This window comes from Dermochelys coriacea, chromosome 4, assembly GCF_009764565.3.
Source record: "Dermochelys coriacea isolate rDerCor1 chromosome 4, rDerCor1.pri.v4, whole genome shotgun sequence".
NCBI classification, from domain to species: domain Eukaryota; kingdom Metazoa; phylum Chordata; order Testudines; family Dermochelyidae; genus Dermochelys; species Dermochelys coriacea.
In genome coordinates, this window is record NC_050071.1 from 127699730 (window position 1) to 127714538 (window position 14809).

General features: G+C 43.1%; 1 protein-coding gene across 10 annotated transcripts in view; it reads right to left on the reverse strand.

Moving 5' to 3' along the window:
• Positions 1–296: 296 nt before the first annotated feature.
• FGFR3 (fibroblast growth factor receptor 3) overlaps positions 297–14809 on the reverse strand; it is a 76178-nt gene continuing 61665 nt past the window's right edge. For 3 of the 10 annotated variants that reach the window (XM_043512602.1, XM_043512600.1, XM_043512599.1), the window contains exons 9-18: positions 14564–14745; positions 13423–13571; positions 13197–13318; positions 10302–10412; positions 8955–9145; positions 7316–7438; positions 6040–6110; positions 4443–4580; positions 2292–2397; positions 1582–2002 (exon numbers count right to left, since the gene is read on the reverse strand). In XM_043512602.1, the coding sequence (XP_043368537.1) occupies positions 1838–2002; positions 2292–2397; positions 4443–4580; positions 6040–6110; positions 7316–7438; positions 8955–9145; positions 10302–10412; positions 13197–13318; positions 13423–13571; positions 14564–14745 (1358 nt within the window). In that variant the 3' untranslated portion in view covers positions 1582–1837. Of the gene's footprint in view, positions 2003–2291; positions 2398–4442; positions 4581–6039; positions 6111–7315; positions 7439–8954; positions 9146–10301; positions 10413–13196; positions 13319–13422; positions 13572–14557; positions 14746–14809 lie in introns of all 10 variants that reach the window. The other 7 variants (XM_043512603.1, XM_043512605.1, XM_043512598.1 and 4 more) reach the window with 4 other exon arrangements.

Below are 14809 nucleotides of genomic sequence, written 5' to 3' on the forward strand. Positions count from 1 at the left end.
AAAATAAACACCCACAACCCCTTAATGCACAGCGGTTAAACTAATGGAAGAATTCTTGGCCTTAGTTTTTCAAATATGTAAAAATCATCTCTCTGTCATTTGTTTGGATTTAACCACTGACGATGTATTGCAAAATAAACTTACCATTGCTCACTGCAATCCAGGATAAACTAATTTTTTTTTAAATGAATATATATTTATAACATTAAATGTAATTTGTTAAAGGACTGTACATCTATACATTCTCTCAATATTTCCCGTAAGCAAAAAAAACTTGATTAATATATTTTTCTCCATATTTAATAAGTTAAAGAACTTAAACGCAATACATTTTAAAGTTTACAGTAATGTTATGCTATTTCAACCAATGAACAGATGTTAATGTCTATAAATAAATTTACAAATATACATGTTAAGATACAATTTTTAAAACAAAACTGTGACGATATAAAAACAAAATCTTTTGCCCACATCAGTATATCCTAGATTGCAATGCTCTTATTTTGAGAGATTTCCCTCTCAGTACTGCTTTACTTTACGTATATATATATATATATATATATATATATATATATATATATATATATATATACATATATATATATATACACACGTATATACACATACACACACACACACACATATACATACACACACACTTACACACACACACAGTATATATTTATAGATATGTACACAATTCTCTGGAATAAACCTTTTTGATACAAGTTAAAGGCTCTTGCCTACAGGTACCCGTAATTTCTCTCTCCAAGTCACTGCGGATGGAATGGAGACAACTTGCTGGCTTTAAAGGGGAGAAGTACTGAAACAGTGGCTTCTCTTGGGCATTACAGGTAAAACCCAAAAACTCAAATCTCCATCTGAAAAGCGTGAATTTTACATTCTTAGAGCCTGATCCTGCAGCATGCAGCACACTGGCAAAATACTGCATTCACATAAAGCCCCCTAATTCTGCTTGTGATTTAATTATTTAACAATTCCCTGGAGACATGTGGTACCTTTATACCCGCCACTTTGATGCTTTCCTCCCTATGAACCCAAAAATGAACATGTTACAATGATCTTCATGCATTTACCCTTCCATTTGGAATGTTCTGACTCTTCTGTATATACACCAGTCACCCGCAACCCTAGTGCAAGAGTGGGTTATGATCTATTACAGTCAAACTGCTGTTTGCTACCAAACCATCAACTCCTTTGAGATTTTGACTATGTCAAAATAAAGGAATTTGGGGAGTGGGGGAGGGGAATTCTAAGTAGCTGGGCAATGATCAAGCGACTATAAAAAAACCCAACCAACAAAAATAGAGCTATTTATATAAATATATTAATCCCTGCAGGCAATGTGGCTTTTCAGCTTCACCAAAAAGGTTCATGTACAGATTGCATAAGCAAAGAATTTCTAGATTCTTTACACTTTTCCCCAGAAAAAGAAAGATTTTTTTTTTCCTCTTCTTTGTATTGCAGGCACAGAATGGCAACTCTGGCACTCTATAATACATTACCGGAGGTCCAGAGATCAGCACCCCTAGATTTAACAATTTTTTTTTTTGGAAAAAAAAATTTTTATATATAATAATCATCTTGGCAAGAGATTAGTTCCTTTAGGCCAAACAGTGCTTTTTGACTTCTTATACAGCAAAATGGGGAAAAAAATAACCCCAAACCCCCACAACCCTTCTACGGCTCAACAACAAAAAACTTCTTGAATTACCAAGCAGTTTCATTCAAAGATCCTTCACTACGGTTTTTCCTCGGCCTCCCGCAAGCCTACATTCATGAGATTTTTTTCCATGGTCCATCTGTGTTTTTGGAGTCATGTCCTGATGACACCATTGCACTGTTGGTGTTTGGGAAGACATGGCTCATCTGGCAGAAGGTCGTGGGCAAACACGGAATCGTCTCCCGAAGAGCAGGTGCTGTGTGTGTCCTGGCAGGCGGGGGAATACTGCTCAAATGGCACGGAGAGGTCAAGGTACTCCTGGAAGGAGAAAAATCACATGGTTATGTGGTCGGGGTTGGGGAGAAGAGATAGCTAATGATGCTGCAATGCTTTTCAGTTACCACAAGCATTAGGATTAGATCTGGAAATGCCAGAGCCGGGTTTTGAACACCCCTGAAGCATGAGTGTTTTGGGCTCTGGGATTTTGGCTTAGCCCATTATAAAGATAGGGACCAGGTCTGAATTTCAAAGCACCTCCAGAGCTCAAGAGAGATCAACTGCAGGGTTCTGGTTCAGGACTGATCTTTAGCCAGAGAGAAATACTTACATCAGTTGATGTTACAGTAAGGACCCTATCCAGGTCTTCCACTAGCTGCTTAAAGGTTGGCCGTTGCGATGGGACTGCATGCCAGCACTCCCTCATGATCATGTACCTGAGGAGAACAAAGAGCAAGAGGTTTCCCTGTGATCGGAGTGGGGGGAGAGAGAAGAGCATGTGTGCAGATACACATGTCCCAGCACAGCCAGGCTTCGGCCCAAGCAACTGCTGGGGCAGAGCCAGCCCCTACTCCTTTGCATTGCCCTAAGCAAAGTGAGACATGCATCTCCTTCTATGCCTGAACCCACTGCCCAGCCCAGACATGGCCACCAGTCAGTGCATTGCTGCAGGGCATAACACAACCCAGCTGGTATGCCTACAGCAGAAGTAAAGTAAAGAAAAGAAAGGGGATTCCCTAGGGAAACCTCTCCAGCCTGCAGTGCTGGAGCCCAAGAGGGGCAGGTATGGAAACTGGGTGTAGAGGATGAGGGAAAGCCCAGGCCAGAGTACCGAGAAAGGCAGCTGGGTCTATCAGCAGCTTTTCTACTGTAGCTGTCTATCACACGGTCCTTGGCAATGGCTTCAGGAGCAGAGGCCTAAGGCTGCCAATGGCTTGGAGCTCTATGTAGCCCCAGCATTCATGGTCTTGGCAGCAGGACCGGAGGTCCCAAAGGGAAAACTAGGAGGAGGAAATTCACACTGATTTCTTTGACATGCATGCACACCCCTTTACAACAACTTGGGCAACCTACAAATCACAAAACTGGCCATAAATGATCGCCTTTGAAGAGGAAGCCATTGGATTATCCAAACAGAAACCCCTAATGTCCTAGTCAGAAAACTGGTTTGCATGGTAAACAATGATAAGGCCTGGCTCTCACCAGGCCACTTTGCTGGGAGCAAGAGGACACTCAACAGGCCCTATTGGTCTTGAGTGCCCTCTCCCCTGAGCAGTAACCAATGATGTTTACAGGAGAAGGAATCCTCCCACAGAGATACAGCACTTATGAAACATAAGCACATACTAATTTCATACAGATTAGTCTGCTTTTAAATCCAACATACAGCAGGGAAAGCTTTGCCTACAGCAAGTCCGGTTTGTCCACAGTGTGGAGTAGGCAAAGCCAACTGGACCAGGGAAGAGTTAAAAGACAACAGCAGGGAATGGCAAGACGACAGGCTTAAAATGGAGTATTGCTAGCATGACGCTCACTGAATAGTGATTTGTCCTGCCTCAGTCCCAGCGTACTGACTGGAGTTAGACACAGGCAATTAAATGTTACTTAATTCACATTTGTTTAGGGCATTACTGAAGCTGAAACAACAAGGAAGGAAACTAAACAATGATGTCATTTTCTGAGGCTCAGAACCCGCCTCCTAGCAATGGTCTCAGGACCACAGAAAGCGTTTCTCATCTGCACAGTGACCAGTGTGCTGGGACCAGACAGGAGAGCTTATGTCCCTATTACTACTTGCCACTGTCATCTGAGTGGGCCAAACCCTCTCCTGACTTATACCTCACCTAACTCTACCAAAAGACAGAATTTGGCCCCCTTTATATAGGCAACTGTATATTGAACAGAAAGAGTCTCTGAAGAGCACTCTCTCAAAGTTCCTTATTACAGGGATCACATGAAATATAAACCTTTTTTCTGGGGTAGTGCCGCAATAAGACTAATACATCAGGGAGGAAAAGCTGTATTCAAAGGATAAGTCACCAGACACGGTGCTAGCCCATTGGGGGCTCTAAGCAGGACTATCCTCCCCCCAACACATACTGCTCAGGGCCCTAAGCAATTGCTTAGTCTGCTTATGCTTGAGCCTCACTAGGCAAATCCACAGACCTGAGCTGGGCATGGGTTGACATGAATCGACCAAGCATAGCAAGCGTAGCTACATATTTTGTCTGTCAGTGACATAATGAGCTTAAATGCATCAGGCACGGTAAGTCTATCTGGAGCCAGCTGGACAATCGCACAGCAGGGCCAGCTAAATAGTAGCAAGTGGGGGGTCAGACAAAGGAATGGGCAGCGATATTTATACACATATTGCAAAGGGGACTGGAGAAACTGAATTAAGAAGGAAAAAATAAACTCCTGCATCAGTCAAGGTTTCTAGAAATGAAGCCGTAAGGCTACACCCTCCCATGCTCTCACTTACAGGTCATGAGTGCAGTTTGCTGGCTTGTCCATCCGATGGCCTTCTTTTAAGAGTTTGAAGAGTTCCTCGACTGGAATTCCCGGATAGGGAGACCCACCCAAAGTAAAGATCTCCCAAAGCAGCACTCCAAAAGACCAGCTGGAAACCAAAGAAAGGTGTTTAAAATTCAATGAGGTTTTTTAGTTTGTTTGTTTTTTGCTTTCTTTCGGTGCAGCCATGCATAGCTAACACAGCCATCAATAGCATGACTAATTGCCTAGGCCATTTTTACTAGTTACTTGGAGATCTCTGCTGATCCAACTCAATAGCAAAGAAATCCCAGGCACCATGTCTGAAACTGAAATGAGCATTTAATCAGATAGGTGACAGCCCATTTATTACCCCTGGCTCTTTGTTAGGTCTTCCACCAGCTCCACTGAATGGAACAAATCAAATTATTCATGCACAGCTTCACTGAATTGCAGGCTAGGAACCACAGGCCACTGTGCAAGCTGATATCAAAACTTGCTTGTTACAACCCTTATTTCACTGGCCGGACTGGAAGAAACACCCCCTACAAAAAATCAGCAGAGGTCTAATGTTACATGCCCTAGCACAGCAGCTGTGTTACATTTAAATGTCCCCTTTTTCAAAATATCTTTTGCCTCCTTAATTTTCTTTTTTAAAATAGATATTATCTCTCTCTCTAATTTAGGTAAAAGGACACGTCCATTGCTGCATTACCTACGTGCTGAAACTATGATTTCAGATCACCGAAGCTACAGCAAGTGAAATTGACAGAAAGAGAATACAAATTTGTCTGCAGCTAAGCAGAGAAACATCCGTATTTGGTAGTCCCACAGATTTTCTGCTAAACTGGCGCAAGGAACCCACTACTAAAAAATAAAATAGCCATCATGCTTAGCTGGGCGATTTCAGCTTTCATATAAATTAAAGTGGATAGCCCTGAGTTCAGCCATGACCCGAAACAGTTTAAACAGCCTGTTCTGTTCTTCATTCCAGTTATGCTGTTTTCTTACAATGTACAGCCATTAAAACTAGCTAGGTTAAAGTAAACATGGTTTTGTACAATAAATTAGTTGACTCCAAAATAGCAAAACTGATCAGATAATGTTTTTAATGAATTATTGTTTGACCAGCTCCAGTAACTCTGAGCAAGTCATACAGGGCCTGAGCCTCCTACTGTAGCTAAGTGTAAGCGTCCAGATCGAAGTCCATGGTAATTCTGCTTGAGCAAAGACTGCAAGATCAAGCCTTTCTGCGATTCAGTCTTCCCATCTACAAAGGGAGTATGGAACACTTGCCTATGTTTATATAGGTACTAAGAGGCTTAGCTCAAGAGCATGGAGATCTTTGGATGAAAGCTGCTATCTGAGGGCAGAGCAATGTCGCACAGACAGAACTGTATTTCAGAGTCAATTACAAAGCTTATGGTTGAGCGGAGAGATTTGTTTTTTGCAATCAGTCTTCACCAGCACTGGGCCCGGAGTTCAGAGTCCCATTTGTGCTTAGCAGTGCATTTGTCTTTCTGATCCTCCGGTATTTTGTTTTGCTTTTATTTCAATTTTTTTTTTTTTTTAACGTGGGTAATGCTTACACATCGCTCTGGTGAGTGTAGACCCGGTCAAACAATGCTTCTGGAGCCATCCATTTCACAGGCAGCCGACCCTGTAATTAGGAAGACAAAGGGAATGTTCCATCAGCATATTCACTCAGCCACAACGGCACCATCTGAATCTTCTATTCTAATCCAGTTTGAAACGTTTTCATTAGCAACCACATCTGCTTCCCTGATCACTGTGCAGGCAGTAGTGGCCACATGTAAACAGATTATAACATTTGATCCCCAGTCTTCACTGACTATCTGTGTTATAAACACCCTCCCTCTTGCATGCTGCATTTCACTGCCAAGGCAGGTTTAATGTATCGATGCATCTAAATCTCTGTATGAAAAACAGCATCCATCGTGTACAAAGGCAGCTGTGGGGCTGGACCTTTTCAAAATAGAGTGGGACCAACACACACACGGGCCTCACTGGCTTGAAGAGACCATTTCACTCAATGCAAAAATGCTGCTTAGTCTGAACTATAGAGGGAAATGCACAGAGTGAATTCACCCAATGGCTTCACTATGGTCCCGCTGAAATCAAATAGGGTGTTTGTCATTTCAACAGGACTATGCCTCTCACCCTGCCAGGGGCCCAAACGGGGAATGCAATGCGTGACAGAGACCCAAAACGAGGGTTATATGAAAATGATACCCAAGGAAACTTAAAATGCTGCAAGATTCATTCCTGTAGTGTAAATGACTCCTTCTAGAGCCTCAGCCTTAAGATTCTTTGCATCTGATGCAAATACTTTTCAGCTATAAGAGCGAGGGCTGTGTGTGAAATGCAGGTAACTTTAGTACTAGAATGAGTTACGTCCCTTGAAGTGAGGGGTACTGGAAAGCTATGAATATGTGCAGTGCAGGGTCAATATAACCACAGCTGCAGTGAATACGAACAACCAAGGTGGCTTGTTTTCTCCTTCAGTATAAAGTGAGTTTCACTTTGTCAAAGTTCATGATGCGTAGATGCAACGGATCCCATGACTACTAGAAATAACTGAGTAATAAAATGTCATGAAGGCACCAAATCCCGCAACTGACAGGACATGGGTGGACTGCGGTGTCTAGGTAGCACTACACTGATCTCAACGGGGCTCCTTGTGGGTGCAGGGGGCCTGCCTGTCTGCTACCAATTGCTGGATCAGGGCCAAACTGTTTTTCTCAATGCAGTAGTTTGTTTAAAAAGAAGGTGTGGACCATGAGCATGTGCTGCTGACTCCTCCACCACTGGGAACTCCCATGCACTTGGCAGCTGCGTACTCACATTGGTTGTTTTCTTGTAATAGTCAATGTTGTGAACATCTCTGGCTAGGCCAAAATCAGCTATTTTCATCACATTGTCTTCAGTGACTAACACGTTCCTGGCTGCCAAGTCTCGATGAATACACTGCGAAAGGTGAGCATAGAGATAAATATGTGCTCGTTAAGCTGCTTACGATTCGTGGTTTATGAAGTGCCGTTTCATTTACTTGAAAGCCAATAAAGCTGCACCATTTAATTCTTCGCCCTTTAGGTCGTCGCTGCCACATGCAGTCTCAGACAAACTGCTTCTTAGCAACATCTAACACACACACTCGCCTCCAGTGGCAAGACAGCAGTGCTTCTTCATCTGCTCTCTCAGGACGGGACACTCGGACTGGAGACTGGCCCCTTCTCCTACACAGGAGATCAGCTAGATCCTAGGGCTGTACACCAAGCTGCCACCCCAGGGAGCAGAGTGTGGGCTAATGGTTTACTTACAGTAAGGCAATGGGAATCAAGACACTAAGATTTGATTCCCTGCTCTACGACTGACTCACTGTGTATAAACTAATGGCCCAGTTTTCCCATCTGTAAAATGAGCCTGATTGTCCAATTGCTTACACCAGTGTAAATCAGGAGTAACTCCAGTGAAGCAAGTGTGAGAATAGTGTCAGGTCCAATGTTTGTAAAGCACCTTCAGAGCCCACGGATAGCTCTATGCAAGTGTCAGGTCTTGTTATGAATGGGCCAAATCCTTCACTGGGCAACTCCAAGGGAGTCTATGTTCACCTGGTAACTAAACAGATACTGCTCTTCTAACAAACGAATGTTTGGCACAGGCTGGGTCTCTGCCTCGGCCTTGATGCTCTGCACTTTCAGCATTACTGAAAAGGGGCCACAGAGGCTCCTGATTCTATTGTCTGAGATCAGATTACCTCTCAAAGTGACTTTCAATTTTGCTGTCATGCTGACACCACCAAGATGCAGCGTACAGCTCAGCATGGCTCTAAATTTGATCATGGCCGCCCTTGGATAATGGCTGAGATTGACTGAGGATCGGACATCTGAAAGTCAATTACCTCTGTATTTAGATGTTTCTGTTGTGTGACCTTTGTATTTGCTCACTGAAAACATGCAACTGAGGTCTGCCTATCATACAGGCTCTGCAGTGTCCATGTATTGCCACAGTGTTCATAGACTTACTGGTGGATTGTTGATTACAGCAAAGGGGCACCCAGCTAAGTCGCTCATAAACGGGGGGGGGGGAGGGGAATAGCTCAGTGGTTTGACCGTTGACCTGCTAAACTCAGGGTTGTGAGTTCAACCCTGGAGGGAGCCATTTAGGGATCTGGGGCAAAAATTGGGGATTGGTCCGGCTTTGAGCAGGGGGTTGGACTAGATGACCTCCTGAGGTCCCTTCCAACCCCGATATTCTATGATTCTATGATGTGATAATACACTAATGGACTTCTAGGTCCCTAAACAAAGCTGCTTTGCAAGTAGCAATGCATTTCTTACTGAAAAAAATAACTCCTGTACTTGTAGGCTCTTAAAGGCAGAAGCCAGTCATTTATTTGCCAGCAATGCACTTTGCACACCTATGGCACAACATGTATATTTATGTATGCGATAAACAACAGACTCCAAGTCTCTCAACTCACTTTCTGAGATGCCAAATACTCCATGCCACGGGCCACCTGGTAGGCGCACGAGACTAAATCTTTAAATGTTAACTGTTCTTCTGGCAGCTTGCAGGTGTCAAATGAATAGTCCATGCCGGGTGGCCGACGAGCCCTGAGATATTCCCGCAAGTTCCCTTTTGACGCATATTCTACCAGAACGTAAAGTGGACCTGCCAACAAAAAACAAACAGTCACACCCTGGCTGTTATATCATAATTATAAAGCGCCTTGCAAAACGGAATGAGTGTCACTAGCCTCAGTTTACTGAAAGGGAACGAGGTGGTCAGGTGACGTTACACAAAGTGACATGGCGAGTCAGCAGCAAATGTAGCACTGAAGAGGAAGGATGGGCCAGTGGTTAGAACACCAGCCTAAGAAACGCAAATTCAAGTCCCAGCTCTGCCACAAAGTTCCTGTGTGACCCTGGGAGAGTCGCTTTGTCTCTGTGCCTCAGTTTCCCATCTGTGAACTTACCTACCACACAGGTTCTGAGGATAAATTAATTAAAGACTATGAGGTGCTCAGATACTATAGTATTGAGGATCACCAAAGTACCTCAGAAAGTTAGACAGGAATAGCACTCAGGTCTCTTGACTTCCTGTCAGGTTCCCTAGCCAAGTGGCCTCTGACAAACGCATCTCTTCAGAGCTGTTCACAAACATTAACTCACCCGCCTAACTGCCCTCTGGGTGAGCATTATCCTTTCTGTTTGATGGCTGGGAAGGCTTGGATTGTGGTGGTATTATGCGACTTGCCTAAATCCACAGAGTTGGGACTCAAAGCCAATGCTCTAATCACGAGTCTTGCCCAGCATATTTTGGGCATTCATTGAGTAAATAATAATAAATGACAGTCAAATCACCAAATCTCTCCGCTTCCAACTTCATTTTTTTCCCCCAAAAAAGGAGAAGGACACTAAGGAAAAGCATTTGAAAAACAAAATAAAACCAGTATTGATAACAAGTAGAGACCTTCCTAACACCGTATATTTGCTCCAATATTTAAAAGCCACCCAACTTCTCACTGAGCAAAGCACAGTTAGTTATGTCTGTGCACACAATTAATCTTGTGGCCAATTCAAATGCATGAGGAAAGGGTAAAATCCTCAATACAACCTAAATAAGAGGCTCCAGGAGCACATTATTACATTACGGGGGGAGAAATCCCTATGCTTGCTGGGCCAGGAACCTGCAGTAGAGGTATGGAAGAGCAACTGTGTACACACAAGGCTGAGCTAGTACGATGTGCACCACAGAGCAGAATGGGACTGTTTACCATTGAAATCGTGAAGTACGATGGTAGCATAGAGCTTTCTCTGAAACATACCATCTTGTGTGCAGGCGCCTAGGAGGTTAATGATATTTTTGTGTTTCCCAATCATTTTCATCATTTCCATTTCGGACACCAGGTCAGAAAGATCCTTATCAGTAGCGTCATCTGGAGAAGACGGGGGGGAAAAAAGAGAAAGAAATGGTTAGGAAGGGAATAGGCATTTCTTATAGTCTAGAAAGTAAAAGCATAACTAGAGTGCATTAGTACTATACAATATGTTATACACTCAGTGAATGGTGGCTGTCCATCTGACCAGTGAGCATTTATGAAAGCTCGTCAGGAAGTGAAATTTTCATCCTGTGGGAAATGTTAATCATAGAATCATAGAACTGGAAGGGACCTTGAGAGGTCATCTAGTCCAGTCCCCTGCACTCAAGGCAGGACTAAGTATTATCTAGACCATCCCTGCAGGTGTTTGTCTTGCTCTTAAAAATCCTCAATGATGGAGATTCTAGGCAATTTATTCCGGTGTCCCAAATCGGGGTGAAAACTTGAAACATCAAAACTTGTTGCCAAACAAAAAAATAAAACATCATGTGTTTTGTTTGGATGTTTAGAAACTGAAAAAAAAATTGGGTTGTCGATTTCAGTTTGAGGATTTTTGGGGCTTCATCTCCACTTTAACACTCCTTTTTACATACATACAAACAAACTTCCCCCATTTTTTTTCATACTGGAAAGAATCAGGGGCAGGTAAAAGATGTGATAAAATGGGTGAAAAACAATTTTCATACCTTTTACTAAAAAGAAAAGGAGTACTTGTGGCACCTTAGAGACTAACAAATTTATTAGAGCATAAGCTTTCGTGAGCTACAGCTCACTTCATCGGATGCATTTGGTGGAAAAAACAGAGGAGAGATTTATATACACACACACAGAGAACATGAAACAATGGGTTTATCATACACACTGTAAGGAGAGTGATCACTTAAGATAAGCCATCACCCACAGCAGGGGGGGGAAAGGAGGAAAACCTTCCATGGTGACAAGCAGGTAGGCTAATTCCAGCAGTTAACAAGAATATCAGAGGAACAGTGGGGGGTGGGGTGGGGGGGAGAAATACCATGGGGAAATAGTTTTACTTTGTGTAATGCCTCATCCATTCCTATCCTTGCAACAAAGCCCGTTGCCAACTCTGTCCACATATCTATTCAGGGGATACCATCATAGGGCCTAATCACATCAGCCACACTATCAGAGGCTCGTTCACCTGCCCATCTACCAATGTGATATATGCCATCATGTGCCAGCAATGCCCCTCTGCCATGTACATTGGCCAAACTGGACAGTCTCTACGTAAAAGAATGAATGGACACAAATCAGACGTCAAGAATTATAACATTCAAAAACCAGTTGGAGAACACTTCAATCTCTCTGGTCACTCGATCACAGACCTAAGAGTGGCTATACTTCAACAAAAAAGCTTCAAAAACAGACTCCAACGAGAGACTGCTGAATTGGAATTAATTTGCAAACTGGATACAATTAACTTAGGCTTGAATAGAGACTGGGAATGGATGAGTCATTACACAAAGTAAAACTATTTCCCCATGGTATTTCTCCCCCCCACCCCACCCCCCACTGTTCCTCTGATATTCTTGTTAACTGCTGGAATTAGCCTACCTGCTTGTCACCATGGAAGGTTTTCCTCCTTTCCCCCCCCTGCTGTGGGTGATGGCTTATCTTAAGTGATCACTCTCCTTACAGTGTGTATGATAAACCCATTGTTTCATGTTCTCTGTGTGTGTGTATATAAATCTCTCCTCTGTTTTTTCCACCAAATGCATCCGATGAAGTGAGCTGTAGCTCACGAAAGCTTATGCTCTAATAAATTTGTTAGTCTCTAAGGTGCCACAAGTACTCCTTTTCTTTTTGCGAATACAGACTAACACGGCTGCTACTCTGAAACCTGTCATACCTTTTACTGTTTCCAACTTTCTCCAGTTAGAAAAACAATTACAAAGGATGGAAAAATGGGGTAAAAGCCCCCCGAATAAATTGGAAAACCAATTTTTTTTCCAGTTTCCAAAATGAAACCAAAACACAAAACATCAAAATGCTTCCATTTGGCAATATTGAAATTTTCCCCATCAAAAAGTTTCATCAAAATTGACTGAGGTTTTGTGAAACCCCACTTTCTCATGGAAAAATTTTTCGTTAGAAAAAAGTTTCAGCTGGTGCTAGTAATAATACTGTGCAGAACCCAGCACTTCTTGCTTTGGCTTAGCCATGCCACTCCCCTCTAGATGTTTTCCACAGCATGGAAGGGAAAGCTAGTCAAGTTACTGCAGATTCTGTGCTTTAGGCAGGGAAAACAGGAGAATCTGGAGGAGCCCAACCAACCTCATTGTTTTGCCTCTTCTTAAACTGTTGAGATGTAACCTCAGGGAGCTTGGCCAGGGTTCAATTTGATATGAAGATCTACTGAAGTGCTTATATGACCCTCTCCCTCCAAGTAGATGAGCACTTTACAATCCTGAATGAATTTTATACTCAATACCCCTGGGAGATAGGGAAGCATTATCCCTATTTTAAAGGTGGGGTGCTCAGATAAAGGGTATATAAAGTGACTTGTCCAATGTCATACAGGACATTTGGGGCTGAGTTAGGAACTGAACCCAGGTCTCCTGTGGCCAAGTCCAATGCTGTATCCACTTAGCTATCCTTAACATAACACTTATCACTTCCTGTGACCCACCCTAACAGGAACCTGTGGAAACAAGCATCAGTTATGGAAGCCAAAGGGAGAATTGGCCTTAGGTTTGTTCTTCTTATGTAGTCATATTTTTAAAATAAAAAACAAATCCCAAACCAAGATAAATGCCAAGGGCAAATGCCTCTCTAACAGCCCCACCTCCTGCCATTCCTTCATGGTGCTGTTCTCTGTACCTTTTAACATCTTGACAGCTACAGTGATGGCCTTGTTTGGTTTGTCCTTATCGATCCCAATCGCTTCTGCCATCACCACTTGACCAAAACAACCTTCACCCAGAGGTTTCCCCAGAGTCAGGCTGAAGTGACAGACACAAACAAATGAATTAATATGTGATTGTGCTGACAAGTGGAATGAAGACAGAAGAGCGACACGTATATTCAGTGTGTGGGTTTGACTGACCGAGATCTCGTTAATTCCCACTTGGGATCAGCAGGCAGTTCAAGCTCCGAGACATTCGCTAGCATTGGTCCATCGCTGGATGAAAGGCGGGTGATTCTGACCAGCGGGGTATTGGAATTCATGGAAGAGTTTGACTCCAATGACACCTGCTTGAATAGAGCAAATAAAATGTTATTGCCAACTGCCTCTGTGTCAGATACACGCAGAGGTGCTTGAAAAGGAACCAGCCAAGAAAATCAGTTAGAACTAATCTTTGTTTATTGAAGACTTACAATAAATTGTAACCTAGAAATTAAAAAGATCAGTCGCACATTACGGTAGCGTATGTATCTAGACATGCAAAGACAGATCCTTAGCCAGCGTAAACCAGAGTGGCCTCATTGAACCCAGTACTTTATTGATTTACACCAGCTACATCAGTTTATACCAGCTAAAGTTCTGGCCCATATACATGGTGTTTGTTTGTGTCCATGTAGTCAGTCCCAGCTTTCCATTCCCAGTCCTATAAAAGCCAACAGTTTACAGCCAGAGAGGCTGAATCAGCAGGGTTTGCCGTCCTTTTTTAATTCCTACGTTTACTGCTCTGCAGTGCCAGTCACTGATGCACGACTGGATGGGATTTTTATTATACAGAGTGCCATCATTGTCCCTTGCAGAAAGAAGGCCCAATCCTGGAGCCACAGAAATCAGTGGAAGTTTTGTTAGTGACTTCAGTGGGAACACGTCCAAGAATACACTTCTTCTCCCACTCCTCCCTTCATGCTGGTTATTCTCTGGAAGGTCCATTTTCCCTAGGATGATGTTACGTGTGGCCAGCAGGGCTGGTTTAAAGGTCTGTTTTATTAGTCCTAGGTAAGCACAGGTCTCTGTGGAATTGCTGGCCTCTGACAAACAATAATTGCAAACTAAAAAGAGTTAACTGGCCCACACTACGTTTTCACTGAAAAAAATAAAGTAAATGAATAAGTGAAACAAACCGAGACTCGGGGCCTGACCCTTATTCAGGCAAAGGCCCTGCTGACATTAATGGGATTTTTGCCTGAGTAAGAAACACAGGGTCAGGTTCCTAAGATAGAAACGAAATGTAAAGGTAGGCTGGGGCTATAGGGGGGATAGGAATCTTGTATCTACTTTCTGTTACCTGTCTCTTGAGAGGAAATTTGGAGACTTTCTGTACAGTGGGGGTGTTCATGGCTTTTTTGTTGGGCATTTTCATCCTACAGATAATCACGACGACAACCACCAGGATGAAGAGAACGAAGCCAGTCCCATAGCTGAGGATGCCAGCATAAACAGAGCCAGAATCATCCATCTCCACTAGCTCTGTAGAGTAACAAGAGACAGAAGTGAGGAGCAAGGACAGGTAACAGCAGCCAACATGTACACA